Below are 20,354 nucleotides of genomic sequence, written 5' to 3' on the forward strand. Positions count from 1 at the left end.
TTATACATGTCGCAAACTGCCCACAATCTTGATTTGGACAGAAACACTCAAGTGTTGTTACTGCAATCCTAACACCATTAATGAAATTACGTACTAATTGCTTTGGTCAGTAGCACCTTATATACTTTAATTACTTAAGCAGCTGCTTGCTGTTAAGAACTACAAATTTAGCTATATCTTTCGTCCTATATTTCAGTTTACTTATGTTTGTTTTGCCCCACTTTAAATCTGTTGTGGGTGTGGGTTTTTTGATTTATTTATTTTTTTAGCTGAAAATATCATTAGCTTGACAGAATCTTGTCCTTTTTAATAGGCACAAAGAGACTTAAATAAATTAACAAATTCAGATTGATTTTCCCCTTGAAGCTTCTTGGCTTTAGGAAAAGTGCTGCAACCTTCTGAATCCTCAATGCAAGAACGTCAGCTGCTTTGAAATTATGCATTTCTAAAGTATCCTCGCATGACACAGCTTGCCATCCTGAAGCGCTGTCATGAGCCACTTGCAGCACAGTGTTTACATAAAGGCAGGAATAAATACTCTAGCGCTTATCACAGGCAGATAAGTTCAAAGACAGTGATGACTGAGGTTTATTGTTACAATGCTGCACTGTGGTGAAAAATTTTACTGCACAACTGACATCAAATTACAACTCTTTTTTTTTTTTTTTTTTCTCCTGTAGATTTCTCTTATTTTATTAAATTATGAAATTTGACTTTTGATATTTCTATAATTTTTCCCCTTTTTGTTATGTGAGCTTTAAAAATGCCCCAACTTACTATGTCTGTTTTATAGGTGATACAAGGAATTACAGTTACAGAAACATGCCATTCTCGTTCATTTTGGGTCAGTCTCAACACCACAAGATTTTTCAAAGCTACAGACACCATAAATAATGCAACAGTGCATTATCATCTTCTGCTCCTCTTTGCATAATTAAAAATAATTTTATTTGGAACAACAACGTTTCCACTGATGTCCTACAATCTTTTATTAGATCCTTAAGGAACCTGCAGACCATCTAACTACTAAAAGAAACAAACAAGCAAGGAGGTTTGCTTATTTGACAAATACACAACTTAAAGCACAATTTGCAGCACCTGCACTGTTACAGCAGAATATACAGTGATCGGAAAGTACTTTAAAGTTTTAAGAGCAAAAAATAAATGAAGTTTGTTTCTGTTTTCTGATGTGCTTATACAACTATACATTCTTAACTGTGATCGTAAGATGGACAAAACTCCATCATGTGTTTTGAGAACGGAAAAGACGTACTAAAACGTACTAAAGTGCTTCTGTGCCACATAAAACGCTAGAATTAGCTTCAAAACCTTCTCCATCCCTAAGTGCTCCAGAGCTGTCACTCCACCTGAGCTTCCTTTACAGTTTCTGTGAGCTCATTTTGGAAGTTACCTTGTGTGAGCAGAAGAGCAACACCTCCTTTTGTACTTGATTCAAACAAAATTCAGATTCTTACCCTCTTACTCTTTCTTCACAGGAGGCACCTTGTCAATGAGACCCACTTACTTGCCTGCTCTTTTCAACCACATTAACTACTATAATGCCCACTCCTCCAATAACAACCCCAATTTTGCCCCCATCAACTAGCCCCTCTGTTGGCCCTCCAAAACAGAGTCTGTGCTAGATGACTTTGCCTTCCCACGTGCTCTCAATAAAGCACATACTGAAGTAACCTAGATGCATGCACAAGGCACATCAAATGTTTTGAATGATGTTTTTTGGGCAGGCATTCATTAACATGCAAAAAAGCACTTGTGGTGGTTGTACCGGGTCAGTGAATAAAATGCGTTACGCTAAACAGCAGCATTTTTCCAGGACGGTTTCATCTATATACAAGGGCTTATCGCAAGTATAAAATACTGTAAATAGATCACAAGGCTACACTGATAATACTATATCCATAAAAGTTTTTGAAATAGATTAACCCCTCTTCGTGTGGCACAAACATCAGAAGGACTGATTTCAGGCTGGAGTTGAGACATGTGCAATAGTCAAAGTTACCCTCTTGAATTCACTGCCCTCGCTCAGTATTGGTCTCTACGTTTGCCTGAAATTCAAAGAAAGGTTGCTCATGACCAAATTCATTGGAAATGAATTCGCAATTCCACTGTTTTTCTTGTTAAATTATCTGTATTCCAGTGTAAATGTCTAAGAATGCTTTTACCGCGGCATTTCATTTCACTTGTCAAATCAGAATAAACTTCCTTCGGAGAAAGTGTTCCTTTGCTATTACAAGTACATTAGGAAGTGTGCCAGCACAGCTGTACCACCAGACCTCTGGGAGACACCAGGCCCTGGGGAATGCAAATGGTCTGAGAACAGCCTACTTGAAAGGACATCTTTTTTAAGGGCAAAGTCATCAGCGCCGCGATCACAGAGTGCTCCTGCTCAAACACCCTCGCTGCAAGAAAGGAGGCTTTCACTCAAGCACTGTCTTGAACAAATTTCTCCACAACAGTCTCAATTTGCCTTGGAGCCAACAATCTGCCAGATTCATCTCTAGACTTGCTCTTCGCTGAGAGATCTCTCTGTTCTGTGTTTCACCAGCCTAACGCAGCAGGAGACGTGTATCCTGGCCCAAAGAGCTGTACACTATAGCCATACAGAGAGAGGGTTGAGAGGCTTTTTGTTTTGCTTTGTTTGGCTGTTTTTTTAAACATAAGGTTTACAGAGATACACAATGGTGGAAAGATATTACCACAAATATAAATACTGTATTAGTAGACATCTTGGCTCCTGCAGTAATGAAAATGAATTATATCTCATTCAATAGTTACACTCCAGCTAAACACTAAAACCATCTTAGAGAAACTCCATGGCTTTTCACCATGCTTTATGCCTCAAGTGGTTTTCCCTTATCTCCTAATCCCACATTTAATGCCAATTTTTTATTTCAGTAAATGTTCCAAGGTCAACTTGCAAGGCTGTTCACAATTCCCAACTTTGATTTCACACACACACACAGAGAGAACTTCAAGTACCCTTTTCAGCTTAATTCACTGGTCACGTCCCTACAGTGAGTTCAGAATTAGGTACCTTCAATCCTTCTTAAATAACACATCTACAGCACTTAAAAGCTGCATTATCTTTTACCACTTCTAGATCATATACTGCATACCAACAAGTCCCTCTACAGGAAAGCTACCCATCATGTCAAAGTAACTGTCTACATTTTCCTCTATATCTTAGGATACAATCTCATGTATGAGCATGTGTTAATTTTTTCTTCCTGGACCCTTACCTTATTCATTACAGAAACAAGATAATGCACTGGGAATGAGGCAACTTGCTTCCTTCCTCACCAGAGAGTGAAGCCCCATCCACTACGCCATTAAGGACAAGAAGAAACTGCCTCTGTATTTGCCCGCAGACTTTTACATCACACTTCATATGATATCCAAGCCTCAAAACAAAATCATTGATCTTTGAAATAGCCTTTGAGGTGCGGAGGTTTTCCACAGAAGGGGATATATTACTAAGAAAAGTTACAGTGGAAACACTTCAGTCTTGATTACATCTCTCCAGGCCTGGCTCCCCACTTAATACCATGAACAAAACAGGACTTCATCTGTGAAAACAGCATGCACCCCACAAAGCAGATCTCAACCACATACTTGACATGAGTTTTGCAATAGCAATATCCTCATTTTGCTGATGGGGAAAACTTGGGTAGACAACCAGCAGTGATTTGTTTCATCCCATGTAAGAAGTAATTTGTTGAACAAGCACTAACTCCTTGCCCAGCTCTGCACATGCCCAGTGGCCAACCCCAGCAAGTATTTCATAATTCATAATGCCTGCTAGGGGGGATAGTGCGAGTGGAGAGCCCATCGATGCTTCATTGAGCTCAGGTGAAGAAATGGACGCTGAGCAATGTCCTGCAATGATTCCTGTGGTCCGATTTCATTAAAACCTCAGGTCAGGTCCAATTATTCTGAACAGCTTATAGCTGCCTGAGGTATAGATTACTAGCAACACATGCAAATTAGTTCTGCTGCAGCCATAATTAATTGCTATAGTAGGCAATCTAGCTAGTTTGCATATGAGCATAAGAATCTCTCTACCACCCTGCAGTGCAGACTTGGGAGGCTTGTTACTGCATGCAACTTCCAAGAGGACTGACAAAGAAATCTTCACCCCACATAGACCCCAATGTTTGATAAAGTAAGGAGCCGTTTTGAGGTCACTTGTTGCTTTCAAACTGCCCTTTTCCAATGAGGACTTGTGGTGGACACACACAAGTACACTGTATAGATGTAGGTCTTACAAGAAGAACCAGCATGTGGCCATCATCAGAAACTGTGCCATTTTATGCTAAGCCTGACTTCAGTCATCAACTTTGAATCTTTTTTAAAAAAACTCAGAAAATCATTTTGATATTTAAATAAACAACAGCTTTGCCGTTAAGAAAGGCTACTTTCACCCAACAACAAAAAAACAGGTATTTTTAGTGACATCCATTTCCTTGAGTAGATCGCAGTATATACTCCTCTTGACATGACTGAATTGAGCTACACTTGCTGATACAGACCATGAACACATTCCAGTGAAACTTGTTTGACTCAATACGTTCCTATGCTGGAAAAATCTTGAAATCTGCAGTCCTAGCTTCCCAGTCATCTGGCAGAACCAGTGACTTTTATAAACAGATTAGGAAAGGCATTTTTAAGAAAGGTGCTGTTTAAAGCTTTAACTTGAATTGGGCATTTTCCTCTCAATTATGTGTTCCATCTTTACCTGATGATGTGATTTGCCCTGCTATGCACAAAAGGATACTAAAATCTTAAAACTCATTCTATTATTGTCCAGACTATTTAACCTAAATTTGCCATAGTTGTACCAGCCACCTTTTAAAACCCATTTGATTTTTAAGTACCGTGCTAACTTTTGTTTAGCATTCAGAATTTCTCCTCTAATTTAGACCTGCAAACAAGTGAAAAGGAAGTCCAGCAAGTTGTTGAATCATAAGGAATGCTAAAGCCACAAAACTTTTGCCAAGAGAACTGCCGCATCTCAGATACGCCCCATTTCACACTTGAGAACAAGTCTTACCTCCATCTCATTCTGTTTCTTACCCCAGGAAATGCTACAGATTTAAACAGCGCTTGGTTTTATTTATTTCTTTTAAAGGGAGCAAAGTTAAATTTCTGTATTCATTTGTAAGACGATAAAAGCTTTGTGTAGAGGATGAAACTAAAAGGTAAATTAGCACATTTTGTTCCACCTGAGGCATTGGAAAGAAGAGACAGAAACCAAATGTTAGGACACTTTATCATTAGGACAAACAATGGAAGGAAATAAAGAGCTGCACTGCCTGTTCTCCACCCTCTCACCACTTTGATAGAGACCAAAAATATAACCTTAAAGGTCAGGGAAAATAAAAACCTAAAAATTGAATGCACGTCTCCCAGAATTGTTTGCAGACAAGAGGGCTGCATTGTGTCAGTGATTAGAAATTATCTGCCATCACAAGTGAGATCAAAGGTACGTGGCTGATCAGAGACAGAACACAAATCAGTTCAGTATGCTTTAAATGGGGGTAGGAGTAACTCAGGTCTTTATCTGAAGTTAAATGGATTGTATTCTGGGAAAAATGATGTCTAGTCCCAAAATTGCTAAATGTACTAGTGAACTAAGGCTGTTAAAAGGTTTCTTGCCAAGCTCTAGTCTAGTCGGTTTCAAGAATTCAGGGAGTAGTTTCTGGCACAACAACTTCCTCTACTTTGCCACACCGCTGTTATTATGTTCTTAAAAATAACTTTCATAGGACTGGGTATTTGGGGCGGGGGGAGGGCTGTTTTCCCGTTGCCTTATGATAGCACAGAAACACTGTGCTCTCAATACCAATTTCCTGATTTCACCAAAGCAGACAGAAATTTACAAAAAAATACTTCCCTCTTTGGTCACAGGAATTTCAAACATCACATGTAATGCAGATAAATTGCAATCAAATTCCCATTTACTTAGAGCTGATGCGCTTAACAGTTGAAATAAGCAGAATATCTTTATTTCAGACTTGAACACAACAGTCATGAAATCAGATTAGCATCTAAGAGCTTTTCACATAATCAAGTATTGAACAACAGTTCTTTCTCCATTAAAGCTGACCTTGCATTGTGACATAGCACTTTTATTTCAAAATCAGAGGTACTTATGCTTTACTATATATATATTTAAACACTATATCATAACAGACAGCAGAACTACAGTGACAAAGATTGTTTCCATCTTTAAATATACCCTCCCTCTTTACATGTCAAATCACCTTTGCAATTTAGGATTTGATTTTGGTTAAAGTGTCAGAATTTGAAGTCAATATTATGATGCTAGAAAGACACTTTACTGAACAACTGCCTTTGTTATGGCATGATTAAAAAGTAGGCTACATAATAAATCAACCTTCCTAGCTGGAAAGCTCATTATACTGAGACAATTTAAGTGTCCACAGACATGTTTTGACATTTGGCTATGACACCTTCACTGAAAGGTTCAAAAAGTTCTTACATAAAGCAAAATACACTTAAAACACACAGCCCTAACAGGGAAAACTAACCAGAACCCAAGGTCGTGCAGGAAGATGGGAGAATAGCACAGAGAAGAATTCAGCTCAGCCATGCTAATTCATCCGGAATCTATCACAAGAGCAGCCTTTTCACTGGTAGTATTGCTTTCCATCCTTCCATTCCCCTTAGCATCTTGACAGTACAAATTTAGTCAGATTACAAAAGAAAACAAATAAAACATAACTAAAGGCAATAAAATTATTCCAGAAAACATATGAGCTCATCTCAAGGTTTTACAGTTAACTTACAGTGATTAAATTAGAAGAGGACATTTCAGATCACTCAGCTCAATTATGGACCATTAACTCAAATTGAACAAATAAGCCACCTAGGAAGTAGAGGACAACCTGAGACCACAAGTCTCCCCCTACCTGTTGGACAGTAAATAAATCAGCATGTAAGACAATAAAAAAATATTGAAATCTATTGTACTCAGCTGCTTTACTAATTTGCTTACAGAAAGGATGGGGATGATGTAAGTTGCTGCATGAATAGATTTACACAGGAGAGAGCACACACTAGGATTTGGAGCTCATTTACTCACGTAGAATAAATAAATAAATAAAAGCAAATTTAAGAAAAAATGAGGTAAGAGCATAAGAAATGAGCTGAGCCAGGTACCTGGGAGAAGCACCTCACCATAAGTAGACCGTGAGATCCTGGTTTCCATCTAGCATCTAGGTTTCCCCAAGCACACCATTTCCATCAGAAGCACAGGACTCTGGAGATCACACGCTACATACGGGTACTGGCTTCCTGTCCATCACTGAGGTGGACTGCTGGTTTCTAAGGCTCATGCTTTAATGACCCACAAGAACAAATCCTTGGTCAATATTCAACGCTGACAATAAAGCATCTCAATTTAACCTTGCTCAGGTTTGACTATCAGCCTACACTGGGGCAAAAGCGATTTCTTAAGACAAGATGGAAGGAAGAGTTCCTGTCAGTCATCACTGCTTGGGAGCCTGAAGAGGGAAATGAGAAGCCCGAACAAAGAGTCCTCTCCAGGAAGGACTTCCCAATTGCTTTTCTCAGGGCACCTCACAGCTTATGCAAGGTGCTGTGTAGTTGTTCTCCTGCTAACCCGAGTGCACAGCGAGGCCTACAGGGAGACAAGCCAGCAGCCAGCCACCGTAACACTACTGGAGGAGCAGCATGGGCACTGGAACCATCCGTGAGGGTGACGGCACCACTCGCTGCTCTCAGCTGATGTACCTCACGGGAAATGTGCTGACAGCAAACAAGTGCCTTACTTGAACATTTGCCTTTTGCAGACAGAAGAGGCCGGCACACCCATGCACTTAGCGGTGCCCCAAGCCCTCCCTGACCACCCCCCAAAAACAGGCAGTCATCAGTCCTGCAATAGCTGCAGCACACAAGGAAATTTCTCCACAAGATGCCCCAGAGTGCACCCCCCCCACACACAAAAAGAGCATGTCCATGTACCATCCCTTGTGTTACTTAGCTGTAACCTGGCTGAGGGATGCAAAATTATGACTGCTCTGGCAGGTGGCCTTAGCTCCACTTCAGTGGTAGCAGGAAATGCACATCCCTTAATTAAGGACAAAAGAGAATGAAAAAGGAAATTTTATTTTAGAGGGAGACGCTATTAAACAAATTACAGCATTTGCAGTGATCTTAGTCATCACTAGCATACTTTAGGCTTGTACAAGTGTCAAGCTAACATGTTCTCAAATACATCCACACAAGGGGTAAGGGAAGTAAGCACCCTCTCACACTGAGAAACATCTAGACAGGAGCACCAGAATCACAGTATCCAGATGCCAAATTTACATCCTCCCCTCCCAAAGCCTCAGGCAGGAATTGAGCAAGAGTAACAAGAAATGAGCTTCTAATCACTCCTAAGTTCACACCTTGTGAATCCCCCCCAGGGATAACTGGAGACAGAAATCTTGAAAGAGAAAGTGTAGGAACACCATCCCTCTATCTTCAGGATGAAAAAAACACCTTCTCAGCCATAAAATCCATGCAGCTTCATTCCCCTAGGGCCTGGGATAGTGTCATGGATTATCTGAGGTAAGGAACGCAACTCCTCAGCCTCAGCCCAGCTCCACCTGCTCCCCCAGTGCAACCACTACAAGCCTAGAGACTCTCTCTCCTCCAACATGTCAAGAATTTAATTGCAAATGTAGTAATAACTTTATAATTTTTCATAAATCATAATCGAAAATAGGCTTAAAGCTTATGAATTTACCTTGATGGTCATGTAAATAGAAAACATAGAACCATGATAAATTATAAAACATGTTTAAAATCCTATGTCTGCCAACTGTGAGATTTGAGGTTGTTTTTTTTCCGGTTTTTGTTTGTTTTTAAAAACACTCTCATCAGGTGGCTTCAGGGAATACTCTCAATTTTAAATATATCCAAAACAAAAGATTTGCAAACTTGATATTAAAACTCTTACAGGTTAATGTGAAGTCTTTCTCCCTTCTTTTACAGCTAAGAAAGCAACAGTTAATCCCTAGTTAATGAAACATAAAAGAAAATCCATCAGTCATCTGAAAATACGTTTCTATGAACATGCAAGCATTTTAAACTGTACTTGGCCTGTTTCTTCTCATTTCACTGATTTCACTCAATCATCATTAGCAGCTCTTATATATACAGAGTTTTCCTGCTGTACTCAATCAGCTGGTCAAATTTGTCTTTCTGTAACTTCAGAGTTCTGCGTCAAGCTATCTGTACTAAAAAACAACCTCCTTTGTCTTCTTTTCATCTTTTCAATTTTTTTCAGAGTTCTGTCAGCCCAAGGGTTTGGGAACTAATATAATTAGGAAAGTTAAACTTCTCCACAGCTATTCTGGGCGCCCTCCTAGAAACTGTGCTAACAAGATTCATCACAAAATACAATAGAAGCCTTCTCTAAAATAAGACAAAGGTACTGTAATGAGCTAGGCAGGAAGTGCAGGCTCAGTTCTGTGTGTAATGGTAGTTAGTGTAAATCTTTTTGGCAGTAATGGTGTTTTTTTCTAAGGCTGGACAATGACGAAAACATTTATACAATACATGAGAATTCATGAATGTCTGGCAGCTTTCGGTATTGTCTTTGCAATACAAACAAAACTATCTGTATTTCATTCTACATTTTCCATTCAGTACCAGCTGGATTCTGCAAAAACATGGGTTAGTCCTGATACACCAAATAACTGATTCATCCCACTGGGATCCCATGACTGAAGCATACCAGAGGTAGCACCAGTGGTTACTAAACACATTCTTTAGTTAAAAAGCTAACAACAAAACTGCCTCAACCTCACGTGCCTATCATCAGGCAGATGCAAAAGGCAAGACATTTAAAGCAAATAACAATAGTACTGCTGGAGAAAAAGGGCTACAGAATGTTATTTCCCTGGGTTAAACCTTAGTCATTGTACTACCTCATTTAAGCCCATACTCACTCAAAATTTCTTGTGCATTCACATAGCCTTGTATTTTCTGGACCCAAGCAGTGTGCTACAAAGGCACATCCCACCATCAGGCTTCTATCACCTCCGTAGAAGTTACCTCTCAGTTCCAAGCCAGCGAGGGAGAGGAGAGCATCTGCCTCAAGAGAAGACAGCACTGCTCAGTGGGAACAAGTGGTCTGTACAGGCATAACACCAGGGAAGCCTAAAGCCAACTGATCTACAACCACAGCATCTTCACCATCTCACTGTAGGCAAGATTTCCTACCAGGACCAGCCAAAAAAGACCAAAGGATGAGCTGGCTGTTGACAAAGGACTGCTGTTGGCTATAACAACTCATCTCACTGTTTTCTTTCTGCTGCTGAAGCCATCTGGCTGCGGAGCCAGAGGTACAGCAGTGTTCAGCTCAGCTCCCTCTGGGAACTCCTGGAACAAAAAGCATCGAGCCCAACAATAGCTGAGACAGCTACTGAAAGCACGAATGCAGATATAAAAGGGAGATGAATCTTTCATTACAGACCCACGACAAAACACATTTGTACAGACACCAACAATCATCTCTACAAGTAAACACATAAAGAAAGTGCCAGAACTGCATGTCGAATACTTCCATTAAAAGTTAAGGTGACAGAATGCATCTTATTTATGCCTGACTTCCAAAGTTTGAATAAGTAGCTACACTACCTCTAAAAAGCATGTCAAGTATTAATAAAAAGTACTGCCCATAAGCTGGGACTGAAGTTGGCATTATTTACTGCTTGTTAGAGAAACAAATGAGAATGAGCTCAAGGAAGAAAAGCCCAGAAGCACGGAGCGAGAAGAGAAATGGCAGCAGCACAGCCTGCAGGTTAAGCCCCCATGAAGTCTGAGAATAAATAAATCCAGTTGCTTATCTAGTTTTCTGTAGCATGCTGTATTTTGCTATCATATTTCATACAGCAAGGCTACTCCTAGGTAGCGTAGGGAAATCGGTGAAGCAACCTTATCTTGCTAACAAGACACATTGAAGATCAACTCCTGTGGTACCCTACAGTGGTGCACTCAATCAAGGGGAGCGGAGGCTGAACTATAGAGGTGCTTAGGCAGAGAGGAGAACCGGCAGCACCCCTTGGGTGTGCGGGGGCAGAAGGAATGAGTGCTGGAGCTGATCGCCTCTAATAAAGACCTCAAAGCAGTATCTCAGTGTGAATGCAAGCATTTGGACTGAAATCATCATTACGGTCCCCAGATCATTGCCCTCCCTATTGGACAGCATACAAATGCTGCAAGGAACCCCGCCACTGTAAAATACGAAACATTTGTGAGTACTGCACATTTTACAGAACTGATACGTGGCTGACTAGGCTTCATCTCCACACTCCTGCTGGGGGAAGAAAAAAAAAAATAACACCAAACACACAAGAGCTGCGCCTCTAAGCATGCTTTTACTTCCTCTTTCTCATTGTGTTTTGAAAGATGGTAAATAATTGCTTTGATCATTTCCTCACCTCTTTCCCTAATTCTTTAGGATGTGCCCCATAGTTTAGACATGTTTCTTCTCCATGCTCTCGGCTTTACTACAGCATCTGGAGTGACTGCTCAAGAAGTACTTGACTTGCTGTCTATTAACTGCCAAAATCCTGGCTTTTGTACTTTGTGGTAGACAAACAGGACTTTCAATAGGTAGCTGAAGCACACCTGCTTCTTTACTTCACTGAGTATTAGCACTGTTCTACCGGATGAAGTTTTCTTTCTTTTCCCTTGCATTTCATTTATGAAGTAGATTTGGAGAATATAGGTAAGAAATCCTACTTCCTGTTCTTCTCAGGTTTAGTACTTTTATGAAACTTATCCAGCTGGCAAAATGACTTGTAAGTGAATACTAAATAATGGCTTATATATATATAAATACTTATTGTTAACGTGTGTTATTAGCATATCTACACAAAAGCAGTTATTAACCTATTCATAGGAAAAAATACTATTCCATCTGCACTCAACGTCTCCTACATTTGTTTTATATGAAACCTGCATATTTTAAGACTCCTTGCTTTACAAGTAGTATTCTCTGCTCCCAAATCATTACAAGATATTCTTTTAAAATAAAAAGCTGAATAGTTATACAGCAACTGCTTGTGTAAAAGAGTGATTCAGCAGGAAACGTGTACTTGAAATACCCTTCTCAAGAAAGAGCTTATTCACATGGGGACAGTTGGCAGGGATATCTCAGTCTCCACTTGCATGCTCTTTTTCCAGTTTGTGTTGAAGAGATTGAGATACCTCAAAGGAAGCTAATCACCATTTTTGCAGGCCGTGGAAAGCAGGGTCTGGTTCAGAATTGTAAGTGCTTGTACCAAAGCTTTCCGAGAGAAAAGCAAAGAGCTGTAGGTTAATGTTCAACAGAAACTGGCAAATCTGCTGTGCTCACTGAGCAAGGTGGTCAGGTATGAATTGGAAGTGTATACACAAAAAAAAAAAAAAAAAAAAACACACAAAAAAACATAACAAGTATGGTTGCTCAAAGTTCAGCTGCAGTAGTTCAGACACAACACACCAAAGGGAAAAAGGCTGGAGGGGGGGGGGGCAGGGGTACTTAACACATCAGATATTTTAGTCAGTTGTAAACATTCCAGAATTTCTGCTCAAGTTAAATATGCATTAAACCTGCTTTGTTGCAGGCCTATTGGCTTTCCTTAAAACTGTTGCGAAATGCAGGAATAAAAGCTTTAGATCCGCTAGTCAGTATAAGCTGAGCTCAGCAAGTAATATTGTATATAACTGGAAGCAAAACTGGCCACAGTCTGTTGCAAATATCTTTATCATCAGCGTAATCCACATGTACCATAAAGCATAGATAAACTTATCAAAATGCTGCAAGTTACTTTTGGATACAGCTTTACTCTTCGGTTTTTCATCTAAACCAGCGTCAGCAACGTTTTAACAGAAATTAACGGATAACACAATTTATTGTAGGAATTAAAAAAAAAAAACAACAACAAAAAAACAAACTGCCACAGAACATAAAACCCCACTTTAATAATCTAGTCTAATATCGCTGCATTGGAACTAGTTCACACCATGTCACAAATCCCTCTGAAGTTCTTCACGTTACATTTTCCTATGTACTATTCATTAATGGGTTACTGGACTATGGGGCAGCTGTTAAAATAGCTGTACTCCCAAGTTATTGGACGAGAACGTGTATTTCATAGACTGTAAAACAAGGTAGAAGCTTGTACTTGGACTGAACAAACAAATGGGACATGCCATAACATTACACTTCCATTTTCAAAAAGATATTGAAAGAATAGCTATCATTGCTGTAAAACACTTTGTTTCCCTTCAGCACTGGGAAAAGATGAAGCGCTACAGCCAAACGCAGCATTAGAGGCCACCACTGGACGTGCAGATTTCTTTTCTTAGCCTGTGCCACTTACATAACAGCATTTTATAGTCACAGGGGCAGGGAAGATTAAAAATGTGCTAGATACCTACTTCAGCAATAAAATCAGTAAGATTTGAGAAATACTGGATTTGATTGCTGTCAGTCGGCTAACAAAAATATCAACACAGCCTGTGGCTGCAAAGGTGAACTCTACTTCAGAAACTACAGGGAAAAACATTGATTGAGTCCTACTGTAGAAACAGGCCTTTAACTGACAATACCCCTACAAAAAGCATTCTCTGTAAAGATACCTGCTTTGAAAATTAGTTTGGACCATTTTGCCTAGACACATCCGCCGCCTCAATGTAGCTGAGGCAGAGCCACACACCAGGTGACCCCATATGGATTCTTTCAGTGCTGTAACATTGCTAGGGGAAAAGAAGGACTTGAAAATGAAGTATTGACCTGTTAGGTAGATGTTAGGCTGCAAAGTTACCACTCAGCCATCAAAATGCAATACTCCCTATCTTTTCAATATCTATTCAGACTGCATAAGCAGCAGCCACAACTACTGTCACTTCATCCAATGAACTTAAACCACAGCGAATGTGTTCCCTGATGAATGGGGGACATTCAAAGAAAGCTTCAGAAGTCACCCATGTAAATCTGCCCCAGCATTTGCACATCTCAAGGCATCAGCTTTACAACATCTAGTTCAAGACTGCCTTGCCCCTGCATGAGGTGATTTCCATCATGCAAAGCAAGTAAACATTCTTTTGTTGCAGAAGTAAAGAGTTGAGCCAGAGCCCTGAACCATTTTTACACCTGGTTAAAGTTTTTAAAGTGTAATGTTAACATTGCAAATGTTGAATTAAATTTCAGGACTCCACTCTTCCTCCCCTAAAAAGAGGAGGATATTCCTTCTGCCCAGGCTGACAGTCCTAATTTGGGCTACAAGACTTCAGGTTCACCACAGGTTCTTAGCCATCTTCATCCACAGCTCACAGGATAGTTGTGACAAAAAAAAAAAAAAAACAAAAAAAAAAACACCAAACAACTACATCTTCAGCTCTCCTACTCCAACAATCCAGAACTTTTGGTCCAGTAATTTTTTTTAACAAGGACAAACTGCAACATGGAGGAAAAACTACCTCTGCATCCACAGCACTCTGGCTTTCCCCCAAGGAGACTGGATTTGTACCCACTGTTTCTTACCTTGGTGATTTAGGGAGATGCGATTAGATGGTTCTTGGAAACCTGGTTCCACCAGATCCCGCCGACCATGAGCAGAAGTCTGATCTACATTGTCCTGAGAAGAGAAGAGCAGAAAAATCTCGTCAAAAACAGGCACTCTGTACTCCCTGTAAGCTACGTTGTGCAGAGCCAAAAACATTGACAGGAGAAAAATCTCTGCCATACCTCTAAAAGGAGAAACCAATGTTGGAGAATGGGAAGGAAAAAAATAAGATTTGTGCGTATCGGGGGACACTAGACTGCCACATTAATACAGGCAGCGTGAATCCAGAATAAATGACTATGTTGCTGGCTGATCTGGATGGATATCAATTTTACGTTTCAAACTGGGAAATAGTAATATAAATGCATTTCCTAGTTCAACAAAAGTTTCTTCTTGAATCAAATTATGTGGAAGCTTGGGGCTTTGTTTTCTTTAATTCCAAGGCTGTGGCTTAGGGGTTTGTAACTAATTAACTGGACTGAAACGGATTCAGTAGTGAACTACCAAACCTCAAGAGGAACCAGAAGTTCAGTTTATCTAAACATCCATGGTTCTGGATGCCAACCTGAATTTTTTTCATACTAGAACTCTCACAAGATCAGGTTTCAAGAAGTTTTAACACACACTGAATTTGGCTAAGTCTAAAATACCATGGTTTCTCACAGATCTTGCCAGAAGAGAAGGCTAGGAGAAAGCAAGAAAACTGAAATATAAACAAAAAAAAAAGTAAATAAAAAAAGCAAGATAAGTCACACCAAGTTTCAGAAATATGAATATGAGAAGGAAATTTAGAGCTAGTACACAGGCTTACAAAGTTGGTATACCTCTGCATATACCGATTAAGGGCAGGTATGGACAAACAGAAGCAAGCACATGAAGTTGGCTGCATAACAGACTATGCTACAGTGATATACATGACTTCATACACTTTCCTACTGTGCCCAAAGTGTGAAATAAATACATAAATAGCATGTAAATACATAATAGCATGCCTGTCAAAGCAAAGGAACCACCTTCACGGCAAATGACAATTATGGCAGACCAATGATGTGGACTCAGCAAACAGGACTTCAACTACGTGCAACTGTGAGTGAAGCACAACTTTACCAGCTTACGGAATATAAGCTAATGCTTAAAATCGTACCAGTTCAGGAGCCCCCAGGCACTCCTAAGACAAGAACTGCCAATGGTGGCATGACTAAGAGAGGTTTTTACAAATAAATATATCATAGAACAGCTTGGATAGGAAGCAACCTTACAGACCACCCAGTTTCAACCCCTTGCCATGGGCAGGGACATCTCCCACCAGACCCAAAGCCCATTCCAGCCTGCCCTTGAGCACCTCCAGGGATGGGGCATTCACAGCTTCTCTAGGCAACCTGTGCCAGTGCCTCACCACCCTCAGAGTAAAGAACTTTTACCTTGTATTTAATCTAAATCTACCTTCTTTTAGTTTAAATCCATTACTCCTTGTCACATCATTATATGCCTGAGCAAAAAGTTGCTCTGTATCTTTTTTATAAGCCCCCTTTAAGTATTGAAAAGCTGCAATAAGGTTACTCTTGATCCTTCTCTTCTCCAGGCTGAACATCCCCAGCTCTCAGCTTTTCTTCGCATGAGAGGTGCTCCAGCCCTCTGATCATCCTCATGGCCCTCCTCTGGACCCACTCTAATAGCCCCACATCTTTCTTGTGCTGGGGGCCCCAGACCTATACACAGCAGTCCAGTTGGGGCCTCACAAGGGCAGAGGAGAAGGGGACAACCACCTCACCCGCCCTGCTGGCCATCCCTCTGTTGATGTAGCCCAGGACACAGTTGGCCTTCTGGGCTGCAAGCACTCACTGCTGGCTCATGTCGAGCTTTTTGTCCACCAGAACCCCCAAGTCCTTCTCTGCAGGGCTGCTCCCAATGAGCTCTTCTCCCCATCTGTGCTCATGTCTGGAATTGCCCCAACACAGGCGCAGAAGTTTGCTCTTGGACTTGCTGAACCTCATTAGGTTCACATGGGCCCACATTTCCAGCTTGTCCAGGTAGTAATATGATAAGATACACATATTTGTCTACCTATGCCAGATACAATGGAGACCACTAAGCCTTCTGACTCTGTGTTGGCTACCTCCTCCCTTCAGTGCTCCCTTTCACATCTCTCATTTTCTCTGGGCTACCACACAGTCAGCACTGACCTGGACCAGAATATCTCAATTTTAAGTTTCAGACAAAAAAGCTGGGACTTACATTATGACACGGTAACTGCAGGAAGCAGAAATCACATACCAAAGGAGCCTGTACCCCCAGAAGTTTAAAGTAATACTTTCAAAGGCTCCAAGGTCAATAGTGGGGAAGAAAAACTTATCTAGGAAAAGTTTCAGTCAAAACTCAAAGCTGAAGCTGACTGCTCCTCAGGTATTTCACACCTGGTACAAAGGCTGAGAGCTGGACATCCCAGGCACTAAGAATAAAGAAGAACATCCTCTCAACACAGTTTTTCTTCGTGCACTTTCCCTGTGAAACTCAACATCTCAAATGTTTTTCAGGTCATTAAAACCCCGCAGATGTTGATGCAGTTGAGCACCCTTGGTTCCCCCTCCCACAAACAAGCAAAGATTTCTAATGCACAGATGCAGTTGTGTTTTGTCCCATGGCAAAGAAGAGCAACAGGTCAACCCAAGGGAAGTAAAGGTTGAACAAGAAAAGCAGTTGTAAGCTATTTGTTGCACACCTGATGTGTTTACAGCTGTCCCAACACATCAAAGTCCCTACGGGAAGGGGAAGTTCCTACTGTAATGGAGGCGAGATGTGGCTGAGATGCATCTCTGGGGTTTCTCACAGCACCACACACGAACTGTTAACTGGTAAGACCTTATTTCAGATATGAAGACCTACAGCTGGATGCAAACCTACAACTCTTCAGTTAAAACAGATTTTTAACTAGCAATTGCCAGTAAGTCACACGAATAGGATACACCCTCTCCGGTGTAACCTTAGAGCTGCACCACAAGAAGTGAGAAGCACAGGCCTTATTCACAACGCTCAAGCCAGCGTCACCATATCCTGCAGCAACCTTTCCAGAGGCAGCAGTTCCAGTTGCTAAACCTGGGATGCGACGCCCCTGCCTGTCTGAGGAGGTGCAAAGCCCTGCTCACGTCTGCAGAGCCTGCCTGCAACTCAAGCCAAGCATGGAGCAAAAGGTTTCCTCGGGGCGCTAAGGGCCAGCACAGCCCCGTTGCTAAAGTACAGTGGCCGGCCTGCATAAACAAAACCACACCTGCTGCAGCAATGCGGGCAGCCGAGGAAAGGTAAGCACGGCGCGATGTTAAAGAGCTCACGGTAGTTTCACATGACCCTCCAGAATCTATTTATGCCAGTTGTTCAAAGACAAACAATGGCGCCTCGCCAACTGCAGCAGCAATCAGATAGACACAGGAACAAGGTTAAAGGGAAAAAAGAAAAAAAAAAAAAAGTTATATAATTGCTCCGTGCCAAGCTGCCATGGTGCAGCCCCGGCTCGGCCTTATTGTCAGGCACAAGGTCGGGGCTGAGGCCCTCAGCAAAGTGGGCACCTGCTTTGGCCCATCACCGTGCCCCTTGCTGAAACAGGGCTCCCAATAAGTCATGTGTTTTCTCCACAGTTTAATCCCCAGGTCCCTCTTCTCTTCCAATAAACACACTCAATATGAAATCAAAGCACGTTACTTAGCTTACTGTACCATCCAGCTATTACAGTATTTTTAGAAGCCTGTTGAGGCATTAGCCCTCACTAAGTTGCTTGCATGTACTATTTTCTCTATCAGTCAGCATCTGTAACCAAGGATGATTTAATCAAGTGACTAGCAAGAGTGTTAGAATGATCTGAAGCAGGGTTTATTTTTATAGAGTCTCTTCAAGCAGTTAACATTTTATATAGCCAAACACACTGGCATTACAGGTTAGATTTCAGTGTCCTTTTGCAAGCCTATATTTTCTGATGCAAAAAGCTCCATGGCTGCATCATACCAAGAGGCAAAGTCCATTCATAGAGAGCATTATCTCTGTGTATCAGTAACCCAGACAATCTGGATTAATTTTTCAATCTATAACCAAGCCTTTCAAGGTACACTCCTTCAACTTTGACATAATGTTTGCTGCAATTTAAGCTAGCATGATAAGTGTTTCAGTTATCAAAGAAAACACTAAATCTGGTATTTAAATCAGAGAACAGGTCAACTGTATACTACAGTAACTGCTGCCTGCATAAGTGCTCTCTAATCGCTGCCTTGGCTCCGAGTGATACCATTCCTGCCTGCAGCTTAGCTCCGTGTTTGCTTGGGATAGCATTTATCAGTACGAGACGTTTTTTGGCTGACCAGTATATTGCTGCTCCTCTCATCCTGGTTCCTCCAGTAAAGGTTATCTCATCATTCAGGCTAATTTTACTGGTAAACAGGGCTTAGATAGGAGGAAGTAGACCCAAAAGTACAAATAATGAAGTATCATCCACACTTCCCTTCTCCCCCTTCTTTGCAAAAAAAAAAAAAAAAAAAAAAAGGGACCTGAATTTAGCTGAGATAGAGTAGCTTTCTCTAGAAGTCCGGAAATCCCCCTTTCCTGAAGACTTTTTTTTTTTTTTTTTTACTTAAGCAGTAGCTGGAAGTTCAAGAGATTAAGGAAAGCTACACCAGCGGTAACACAGCTTCTCGGAAGCTCCTGGGACTACATCCAGACCGTGGATGTCCAGACCACCAAGACGACAGTCCCCGGTTTTGGATTTACTGTAGCTGTCTGCAAACCCACACAGCCATGCCCCTGAACAAAAGGTTCAATTGAGCAAGAGTCACGCATGCCCATGCCAGCAATCCCACAGCGACAAATTAAGATCATGACATACTTCTGATGTTTGTACACCGTCCAGCACAACAAAGTCAAGTCAGACATGCTGACGGGTCCCAACGCGGTTCAAGAGACTGTCAACACAGATAGGGCTCAGTTTGCACACAAGCACTCCTACAGCCACAGTAGCTCGCTGCCTACCTGGTGATGCGACTTTATCACACCAAAGTAGATGTTTTGAAACTAGCCGAGCGTAAACAGAAGATTAGCCAGGTCATTACTTGAGCCACCTTAGCTTTACTCTGTTCAGGCAACTTGTGCAAAGCAGAATTAATTTCTGCTAGCACAGACAGAGGAAACTACTGTGAAGTTTTCAAGCAAAAGCAATTATTAAAATTCACTCAAGAAGAGTCTACCAAGGGCTGCTAAAGCATGGACCCAGCTCCTGGCTCAGGAAGCCCAGAAGCACGAAGGGGAGACTTGAAGAAATCACACATTCTTCATATCTGCAACTTGTTCCTCTTAGCCAAAGGACACAAAGGTAGATGAACATTTCTTTATCTGTCCCACTATTGCCATTCATAACACGCTTCTGTAGTTTCAGTAGGCAATAAACAGATAAAGCAGCATTTCTTCTGAGGACTGCTTCAGGTAATTCTTCACTTCCCAAATAAAACTATTTTTGTGAAAGTGAAGTAGCGTTGCACTTTTTCTAAGGTATGCTTCTTTTTTTATGTCATGGTGTTGCAGCTCTACATAAAGCATTAGATGTACAGAGGGGAGTACAGAGTCAATTACAGTCTGCAGCCACAAACAGAGTTTCTGTTCTATCACTCAGTTTTACTCTTAGCCCTCTGAAGGCAAGCATGCACACTATTACAGTAAAAAATCCACCTGACAGAGCCAGTCCTAACCCCACAAAGCTCTAACCCAGAC

General features: G+C 41.1%; 1 protein-coding gene across 10 annotated transcripts in view; it reads right to left on the reverse strand.

Moving 5' to 3' along the window:
* The window catches only part of GRB10 (growth factor receptor bound protein 10), a 150,228-nt gene that overhangs the window by 73,835 nt on the left and 56,039 nt on the right, over positions 1-20,354 (reverse strand). For all 10 annotated transcript variants that reach the window (XM_082753188.1, XM_082753191.1, XM_082753186.1 and 7 more), the window contains one exon: positions 14,591-14,684. In XM_082753188.1, coding sequence (XP_082609314.1) covers positions 14,591-14,684 — 94 coding nt within the window. The remainder of the gene's footprint in view (positions 1-14,590; positions 14,685-20,354) is intronic.

This window comes from Aythya marila, assembly GCF_965140915.1.
Source record: "Aythya marila genome assembly, chromosome: 2".
Classification (NCBI taxonomy): Eukaryota; Metazoa; Chordata; class Aves; order Anseriformes; family Anatidae; genus Aythya; species Aythya marila.